At 29.1% G+C, this 11,089-nt stretch overlaps 1 protein-coding gene across 1 annotated transcript; it reads right to left on the reverse strand.

Moving 5' to 3' along the window:
* Nucleotides 1-8,711: 8,711 nt before the first annotated feature.
* On the reverse strand, nucleotides 8,712-10,451 carry LOC129870225 (uncharacterized). Its single transcript, XM_055944919.1, has 2 exons — nucleotides 10,107-10,451; nucleotides 8,712-8,909 (listed from the first exon to the last, which is right to left on the reverse strand). Exons 1-2 carry the CDS (start codon nucleotides 10,338-10,340, stop codon nucleotides 8,712-8,714), a joined length of 432 nt encoding a protein of 143 aa, XP_055800894.1. The 5' UTR covers nucleotides 10,341-10,451.
* Nucleotides 10,452-11,089: the final 638 nt, after the last annotated feature.

Genomic DNA, 11,089 nt, shown 5'->3' on the forward strand with positions numbered 1-11,089 from the left:
TATTTGAAAAGAGTTGAATTTATTCAACATACACAGTGTAATCTTACAAATCGAAAACCAAATCAAAATAAACTGAACCGATATTGTGAAAATCAAATTGAATCAAATTTATTTTAATTTAATTTGAATTAACACTTTTATCAAACCGAAAATCAAAAAAGCGAATTAAAATTTGAAAATCGAACCGAACGTCCCGCCATAATATCAAATATAGAAAGTAAAAAATAGACGTTAGCATTCATTGTCCAAGAATTTTAATCAGAAGAACTTTTTAGTGATACCCTTACTAAAAATGTGACATTACCATTCATTACAAATAGTTCACAAAAAAAAGAAGTTAAAATATCAAAAAGTATGTTGTTTAACAATAAAGTAATTAATGTATGACCATCATTCTATTTCAAGAATCGGATTTTTTTATAGGTTCATTTACTTAAATATTATAGCATATAACATTAATTATGAATTTTAATTTATATTTTATCTTTATCAAAAATAGCAATATTTTTCTTATCCGAAATAACAAAAAAAAAGATATCTTTCTTTTTCTTTTTTTTCTCCCCTTCTTTTCTTATAGAAATTATGATCTCTCTCTTTCTTCCGTTTTCCCCCTTTCTTTTTCTCTTTCTCTTTTCTCTCTCTCTCCTTCTCTTCCTTTTTTGTTCGTTTTTCCTCCTTTTTTTTTCTATTTATATTTTTTCTTTTTTTTTTCCTCTTTTAAAAATAATAATTAATTATTTTAATTTAAAACTTAATTTTGAATTGGATAATATAGAAATGATGATTTTACTACTTTTTAAATTAAATAATTTTTTTATATAAATACATATATAATGCATTTCTAACATAATAAAAGAAATAAATATAAAGGTTAAATGTAATGCATTTTGAATTCAATATATTATACATATTGTAGGCATGATTCAATGCACGTGGTGAATATATAACTAAAACATTTTTAATACAAATATATTATAAATATTATGTGTGAATTTCAAACATTTTAGTACTCTTCAAATTAATTTACGATGTTAAAAATGTATTGTATTTGTTGAAATAACAACAATTGAATTCATAACAGTGTGTAACATTGAATTCTAATTGTAATACATTTTGAATTCAATATATTATACATATTATAGAGATGTTTCACTACACGTGACGAATATATAACTAAAATATTTTTAATAGAATAATATATTCCGTTAATAAGAGAAAAATAAAAAATAATTATAATAGATTTTGAATTCAATATATTATAGATATATTTCAATGCACGTGGTGAATATACAACTAAAATATTTTTAATACAATAATATATTTTGTTAATAAGAGAAAAAACATAAAAAAACTAATAATAGATTTTGAATTCAATATATTAATGACATGTTTCAACGCACGTGGTGAGTATATAATTAACATTTTTGTAATATAATAATATATTTTAGCACCATTAATAAGAAGAAAAATAAACATTAATTATAATATATTTCTAAATCAATTTATGATACATATTATAGGCATCTTTCAATAAATGTGGAAAATATTTAGTTAAAATATTTTGAATAAAAATATATTATAAGTATTATATGTGAATTTCAAACATTTTGGTACTATTTAAATTATTTTTAAATTAGGATAATTAATTATTATTTTTAAAAAAAGAGAGAAAAAGAAAGAGAAAAAATAGATAGAAAAAAAGAAGAAAAAGCACGCAGAAAAGGGGGGGGGGGGTAATGGGTGATTTTACTTATTAATTATGATAAATATGTTGTAGACCATAATAAAAAAAAAGTACCCTAAAAAGGATAATTATTAATCTAAAAGAGTTTATTTATGTAAAAATTCTCTTTTTATATATAATTGCTTACAATAAATTGGATTAGATATAATTATATATGATATTGACATCATATTACATACAAATTAAATTAATTTTATTGTAATATGCTTCAAATTAAACTAAAAAAATGAGAAAATAAAAAAAAACTAATTTTATTGATTTGATGAGGTTTATTAATATGAAAAAACTGACAAAATGATTTGAGTTGAATTTAATTTGATAAGTGAAGAAACTGATCAATCAAACTTATATACAGGTACTAAATAGGGATCTTAATACCATAGTTGATTGACTATCTAGACTTTCATTTATAGTTGAAAGTTCGATTCTCCAATATTTTGTAATTTTCTTTCCCATTTTTTCTTTTATATTTTCAAGATCATAATAAAAACTTTTAAAATAAAATTAAATATATGTATATCTGTCACGACCCAATCCACTAGGTCGTGCGGACACCCACTCTAAGACCTAAGTAGGAGAACCTTAGCCCTTTATATGAAATAAGCATTGCGGAAGTTACAGAAAATTTAACTAGTGATCCAAGAATTTTCATTAAGTCTGTAATAATTTAAAAACTCAAGTTTATACAACATGTTGTCTACCCGCCCTCCCCACCTCCCCTATCACCACCACCACCCAAGAATACTAGTCTAAAATAGATACAAGAGTTTTATGGAGCAGGACATAAGATAAATGAAAAGACATAGCTCCCCCCCCCCCCCCCCACAAAGGGAGGAAAAGTAGAAGCTGTCGGAGGATCGCTTTTGCCTTCACCTAAGGAACTCCACCGACCCTGCAATCAGACTATGCCAAGTGGCATAGCAAGAGTAATATCAGTACAAACAACACGTACTGGTAGGCATCATCGATCAATCTGATACCCACCGCATAATACACAAGAAAATAAGAGAAGATCATAAGCAATAAAGGTTTATGTCCTCGCCCATAATAACTTACAAAGTAACTCCTTACTCTCACCTCTATTGTGCTTCGCCCATTACTAACCCCGGTTTCACTACCAATATTGATTTATGAGGTTGAGACCTGTGGGTTATAAGCCCACAATATTCTCAAGAACACCCTAACATTGAGCCAGTCTGCGACCTTACCCACCCACAGGCAACATAACTACCACTAGCCTTAACCTGTTTACCTTATCAAGCATGACCTTATCATCTCATAATCATATCTCTTAACTAACTCTGGCTCTTACCTAACAAGTACAATGACCACTACCACCTGATTGAATCCCTAATGAAATCAACTCCCTGCCAACAAGAAACCTCCCCTATTAAGCCCGAGGGTATAGATATCACAAATATCATAACAAGGCCTCATAAGTTCCCCCAGTCTTACCCATGAAGCCGGAGGTCTTCAAGCCTTGTTATGGACTAAAGTATCCGAGTGCTATCTCTATATACACCTCCTCATGTGAGTCCCCATGCAAGAAGGCAATAAGCCTATGTTGACTCTCAGTCCGCAACTAATAACAACTACATAATCAACGGGGTTCTTTTATAAGAATCTTACCCTTTGTCCATTAATAGTTACACTCACTGTTCCACACAAAATGATAGATATCATCGGATCCTCTCATGGGACCATTCACACACACTTGACCTTTTCATGGGACCTAGACTCAATCATAAATGTGTCAGAATATGACATCCGGTCCAAGAACGTGTCGGAACATGACACTTGATCTAGTAATGTGTCGAAATATGACATCTGATCCAAGAAAGTACCGGAACGTGACACCCGATTCTCACAACCACAACAATCCACATTTACAATTACAAGAAGCAAACATAATCAACGCATATACAGTTACTCAGGCTCTTGCACTTAATTAAGATAAGTTGCTAACCCCTAAGGTTTATCACAATCCTTCTCATTTTTTCTATCAATATACATACAATTATGGCAGTTACGAACACACAAGTCTAAATAAGAGAATACCACTATCAATTTCTACAAAAACATTATACGACTGCCTTACCCATGTTGCATCAAGTTTGACAACAAGAAACACCCGTATTTCTACCTGTAACCCGTGACCAAGAGCCTAATTATGAAACAACAACAACAACAACAACAACCCAGTGAAATCCCACATCGTGGGGTCTGGAGAGGGTAGAGTGTACGCAGACCTGACTCCTACCAATGTAGGACGGCTGTTTCCGAAAGACCCTCGGCTCAATAAAAACATAGAACAAGGTCAGACAAGAATATTAGAGTAAATAAGTAGATAACGAAAACGGTTCAAACAATAGTATAATCAAAGCACAAAAAACAGTACATATTATTATTGGATAATAACATAAATACCATAAATAACATACAGCAGAGTACAAGAAATCATAGTGCGTTAATACGCCTACGAATAAGGGAGAATAAAACCAATATGTACTAGCCCTCTACCCTAATGTGTGTCCTCCACACCCTCCTATCCAGGGTCATGTCCTCGGTAAGTCGTAAATGCGCCATGTCCTGTCTGATCACCTCTCCCCAATATTTCTTCGGCCTACCCCTACCTCTTCTGAAACCATCCATGGCCAGCCTCTCACATCTCCGCACTGGTGCCTCTGGGACTCTCCTCTTCACATGTCCAAACCATCTCAGTCGCGTTTCCCGCATCTTGTCTTCTACCGAGGCCACTCCTACCTTTTCTCGAATAGCCTCATTTCTAATCCTGTCACTCCTGGTATGCCCACACATCCATCTTTCATTAAATTTCTTTATACTATGCAACATGTATAGATTTAACTACTCAAATAAGAGAAAGCCTAGCCTATCTGGGCGCTAAGTAGCTATGGAGACTTAGCGTAGCTCCAACCCTGGTTCCAGATGTCTGACGAGCAAGATAAGCCTGAATTCTGCTAGTTGAACCCCTTTCTGTGTTGAGATTCCTTCCCCTTCTCTTCTCAAGTCAAGAGCAAACTTTGGAGGATTTTTACAGTAACTCTCACCTCTAACTTACCCTTTGGAAGAAGTAGGGAAATAAGAAAATCGTGACTTACGTTATGTCCCATGATTTTCCGCTCTAGCGACAGGAAACCTGCTGGAGCGGCGCCGCTGTGGTGGGACTATCCTGCTCTAGAGGAATTGTGGGGCCCAGTTGACTTATTTCTCTTGCGATTTTTTTTCCACTCTTAATTAACAACGGTTTGGATCGTTACAATATCAAGTCATACGTGTGCCTCAACCACTATAAAATTTTCCTAAACTTAGGTGTTAAAATATATATTTCGCCTATAAATATAGTAACGGCCTCTCTTCATATATGCATAGATACATGGCTTAACACATAGATAGTCAATATTTTATTTAGACACTTGAATTAAGCCTTGTTACAATTAAACGCCCCAACTCCTAATAAAGAGTTTCAATTAAATACTTTTAATTTAAAAATAAAATAAAATTGTGTTAAGTCGTCTATTAGATAGTTGAGTTAACTACATGAAATATGTCATCTCCTTTAATTATACGCATTAGTGTTAAGCAAAAAATTAAATGCCTTGAGTTTTGCGACTTATTGAGGCGAATACATATATTTAAAGGAAATGACATATTTTATAGGGTTAACGTAACTACCTAATAGATAAATGAGAATATAGGCAAAAATAGTTTCAAAATTTAAACCGAAAGTATCTAATTGGAACACTTTATTATGAGTTGAGGTGTTCAATTTAAACATAACTTAATTTGAATGTCTAAATGAAATGTCCTTACAAGTTTAAGAAATCGGTTATGCATTAAACATATATACATGCTATTGACATCCAATTTTGGCCTTCCACAACACAAATTAGCTATTGAACTTCTTCAATTTCGAATATTTTAAAATAATTAGCTTTTATAAAAATTAAAGTATTTTCATGTTTCATTTTTATAATTTTAGAACAATGTATATATTTTTATATAATTACACCCTTAATTATTACTTCTATGATTATTTGAAAATCACCTCAAAAAGATTTTAATTTTATTAATTATTTCGTAATTTAGTAGCTTTTATTTTTCAGAATTAATTAGTTTTTAGTTAGGTTAATTAATTTATTTGATAAGAATTAAGAAGCTTGTTAATTAATTATTGTTAATTCATTTTATTTAAATTTTAGCCAATTTTCTTAATTAAAATTCAATTTAGTTAATTGTTTTGTTCAAATGGCTATAATTGAACTCATATGACCTTTATTAATTGCAATTCTAGCCAGAACTCTTTTTCCTTTCAATTTTAGCCATTTCGCAGCAAACTCAACCACAATTCCCAATCGACCATATACTCAATATCCCTTTTCATTACAGCAACCAATTAACTAACACCTATATATACAATTTCCTATATAACCTGTTACAACGCTAACCCACCCAGTTACAACACTACAACACGTCAATACATGGCAAACAAACTATACAATTAATTAAATTAAATTATTACGTAATAAGTTAAAATAGAAAAATACCTAATTATTTTTTTAATAATTAATTAAAATTATTTAATTTTATTAATGTTAACAAACTTTGCAGTGTGGAATTTAATCAAACACCGCAAAAAAATAGAAAGCTCACATGCAACACTTCCAAAGTTAAGCATGCCTTACAAATACTTTTTCTTTACGAATATATCCAAATTTAAGCATGTCTTACAAGTATAATAGATAATTAAATTATTAAGTAATAAGTTATTTGAAGTGGTAAAACAACAAACTAATGATAAAAATGCGTATATATAAATAATTGGACAATGCAATAAAAATTTCTATCCTACATTACAAGTATTATTAATTTATTAGAAACACTTAAACTTAAAAAGTTATGATCGTAAATTTATAAGATAATGAAATAAATAATGAAAGTTAAAGAAAAAATAGTTATAATATTAAATAAATATTAAGATAAAATATAAATATACAAATTTATAAAAAAAAAATTAATATAAAACATTGCATTAGGGGTGGGCTGGGGTGGAGCAACGGGAGTGGGTGGTGGAGAGTGGGGGTGGGCTGGGGTGGAGCAACGAGAGGGGGTGGTAGAGAGTGGGGGTGGGCCCACAGTGTTAAAGTAAATTTATTTTTATTTTAAAAAGAGTTTTGCCGGACTTTTTTGTTTATGCTTCAGATATGAATGTTAACATTTTCAATTGTTTGTTTTTTCAAGGAATATAATAGTGTTAGTTTATTTATGGGCATATCTTTTACCGTTGAAAATAATTGCATCCATCATTTTCATAAAGTAAAAAAAAAGAAAACAAGTGAATATCCAGATACGTTCAAGCTGGTGAACAACTTAAAAGTTTTACAGTTGAACATGCGCAACTCCAAAATTTAAGATCTAAATTTCTTGGAATCCTCGATATTTTCATTTTACGATATTCTTTATATTTATAAATATTCGATTTAATTAAATATACTGACCTTCTGAATTGTTGAGACATTGCTATCAAAGTATAAAGATTAAAATATAAAGTAGAAAAAGATAAAAGATGAATGAGAAAATATTAAAGTGAATAATCTCATATTTATTGTTGAAGAAAGAGATATAGTTTCACATGAAAAGTTAATAAAAAAAATTGTATTTCGCTTATTTGTGGAAGAACTACCTTTAAAAATTTATAATTTTTTTGAGTTTTAGGGCGAACTAATAGAAATTAAATTTGTTTATCACAGTTCATTCAAAATGGATGAAGTATTTATTTTGATATGTGTTTTTGGGGAGTATCTCCTTTGGTCTGTAGAGCTACAAAAAGTGTCCGTTTGGGGACGAAGTCTTTATTTTAATGAGCATGGTTTTACTCCTTTTTCATTTTCAATGAACAATGGACTTGATCCTTTTTCATTCCTTTTGTAATGAGCCATTGAGCATGCAGTAGACAGAATTTAGTTAGTGTATTTTTTTGTAAACTTTATCTAAATTCCATAATGGAAAAGTCTAATTACTATACATCCCTCATTGTATCAAAATTATCCGATATTTCTTTTTTTTTCAACTTTTCTGATACATTAGTTTTGTATCTGATACATCAATTATCTAATGAGTAATTAATGAAGAACATCTATTTATGGATAATATCTTAATATAAGGGATGATTGGTTCTTTAAATCAATTACTAATCTAATTAATGAGATTAATTTGGTTAAAAAAATAACGGTTGTGAAGTTGAAGATTCAAGCCAAAAAAACAGAGCATAAATTCAAACCAACTTCGATTTCAATTTTTTTTTCAGTTTTGGTGATACATAAGTTATGTATCTGATACATCAATTGTTAAAAAAATCAATTGTTATGTCCATGAAGATTCAAGCCAAAAAACAGAGCGTCGTCTCGAATGGAAAAAATAGAGCATCAATTCATACCGAATTTGATTTCAGTTATTTTTTCACTTTTGCTGATACATAAGTTATGTATCTGATACATAACTTTAGCTATAGAATAGTTAATGCACATCAGCTATTTATGGATAAAAGATTGGCTCTTTATATCAATTACTGATCTATTAAAGAAGACGACAGTTATGTACGTGAATTTTAAAAATTAATGTATCAGAAATCATTAAATATTGAGAAATGAGAATCTGATACATGTGCATGATGTATCATAATAAATAAAACTTGATTCATGTATCAGAATTCACAAAATGTGACACTTATTAATATTATACTCGATACAAGTTTGATACAGTATAAATATAAAACATAAACTTTGATTTTATATTCGATTTTGACACCAGAGAAAAACATATTAAATCTGATGTATGGAAATATTAAAACATATTAAATCTGATACATTACAGTTTATGTATCAGATACATTAAAAGAATCAGAATCACCTAAAATGTTTACTATATAAAAAAAACTACTGGACATCAATCAGTTCTCCTTGGTTTGGAGATATGTCTCTCCTAGTTTTTTTTGGATCGTCGTTATCGCTAACATAACCATCCATGGCGTTCTGACAACAATATCTCCACCTATTGATGATTCAAAATCATCAAGAAAATTAGCCCTATATGCCGTTCCGAATCTCAATGGGTGGGATGGGATCTTCTTGATGACGTATTTCATTCCCTGCATTGACATGAAAATGGTTAAATACAACTTGAACTTTATACATAAATACGATGTATCATATGCATTAAAATATCTGATGCATGAGATGAGAATCTGATACATACAGAAGATGTATCAGAAACAATTATATATTATATTCTGATACATAAATGTAGAAGTATCAGAATCATTAAAACTTGAAACATCAAAAAATGACACTTACACATGATGTATCAGAAATAGTAAATCTCCAAAAAATTGCATTTGAAAAAAACATTATGTATCTGATACATAAATGTATATGTATCAGAATCATTAAAACTTGAAAATAACAAATACTGAGACTTAAAGATGATGTATCAGAAATAATAATTCTCAAAAAATTGCATATGAAATAGACATTATGTATCTGATACATAAATGTAGATGTATCAGAATCATTAAACTTGAAATAACAGAAACTGGGACTTAAACATAATGTATCAGAAATAGTAAATCTCAAATAATTGCATTTGAAAAAGACATTATGTATCTGATACATAAATGTAGATGTATCAGAATCATTAAACTTGAAATAACAGAAACTGGGACTTAAACATAATGTATCAGAAATAGTAAATCTCAAATAATTGCATTTGAAAAAGACATTATGTATCTGATACATAAATGTAGATGTATCAGAATCATTAAACTTGAAATAACAGAAACTGGGACTTAAACATAATGTATCAGAAATAGTAAATCTCAAATAATTGCATTTGAAAAAGACATTATGTATCTGATACATAAATGATATGTATCAGCTTCGTTAAAACTTGAAACAACATAAAATGACACTTAAACATGATGTATCAGAAATAGAAAATCTCCAAAAAAATACATTTGAAAAAGACATTATGTATCTGATACATTAAAAATTAAAACAACATAAACTGACACTTAAACATGATGTATCAGAAATAGAAAATCTCCAAAAAAATACATTTGAAAAAGACATTATGTATCTGATACATAAATGTATATGTATCAGAATCATTAAAAATTAAAACAACAGAAACTGACACTTAAACATGATGTATCAGAAATATAAAATCTCCAAAAAAAATTCTTTTTAAAAATACATTATGAATCTGATACATAAATGATATGTATCAGAATCATTAAAACCTTCACAAAATTTTCATTCTAAAACAAAAAACTTAATTGAACACATACCTTTGGGAGATTAGGGCGTGTTGTAACCCCTTCAATCTTGTTGTCTATTTCTTTGGGTGCATGTTTAACTGTAGCTTTCGACTTCAATTTCTCACGTAGCTTATTCATCACTGTTGGATCGTTACGATGTTTGGATCTAACTTCGTCGTAACCTTCCCAAGACGAATCAGAACCAGGAGAAACAAGAATTCGTTGATTTTTAGTGGACTGTTTGAGACCATGAACGGATTCCATTGAAGGTATGAGAAACAAAAACAGAAAGATTTACAGAAGAAAACAAATGATAAAAATTTAGAAGATTTTTCAAAGATTTTCAGAAGAAATCAAAATATACAAATTTTAGGAGAAATCAGATTGAATGAGGATGAAATAAAATTTCATATAAGGAAAGATTGAAATATACCTTATTTGGAACCTTGAAATTGATTAACAGTTGAAGAGTAACAAATTAACTAGAGCAAATTAGGGCAAGAATAAAGGAATAGGCGGATGTATCAGAGAGGTATAGAGAGAGAAAGGAAAAAGAGGGAATTTGGAATTTTTTTGGTGTATATGGGAATAAAAGTAAATATATTAGGGGAATATGTGTAAAGGGTAATTTTACCTATTTTTTTTTAATTAACCCATTTAGATGTATATATTATTTGTTATTTTTGTTTAAATTTATGTGTCACTATTTAGATTTCGAAAGTCAACGGTTTAATTTTAATCGTGAATTCAAATAAAAAATCTTTTAAAATTTTTTGAAACAAGATTTACATATTTGAAAATTATGTAAAAATACTACAAGTAATAATAATTGATAATTTAAGATATTTTTAAAATATATAAAAAATTATGATTAAAGAAAAATTTGTTTGAATCTTTAAATTCGAATAGTGACACGCATAAATTGAGACGGATGAACTACTTAATAGTTAGTCTTTTTTAAAAAATTAAAAAAATATATTTTGCTCAAATATAAATATTGAGTCTAGAATATT

Source organism: Solanum dulcamara, chromosome 2, assembly GCF_947179165.1.
Source record: "Solanum dulcamara chromosome 2, daSolDulc1.2, whole genome shotgun sequence".
Lineage (NCBI taxonomy): Eukaryota > Viridiplantae > Streptophyta > Magnoliopsida > Solanales > Solanaceae > Solanum > Solanum dulcamara.

What these genes read in the sequence shown, in the direction of transcription:
- LOC129870225 (XM_055944919.1), bottom strand. Translation starts at nt 10,340, where the DNA reads ATGGAATCCGTTCATGGTCTCAAACAGTCCACTAAAAATCAACGAATT. An exon ending in CACGCCCTAATCTCCCAAAG is followed by an intron (nt 8,910 to 10,106) that starts GTATGTGTTCAA and finishes ATGTCAATGCAG; the next exon opens with GGAATGAAATACGTCATCAA.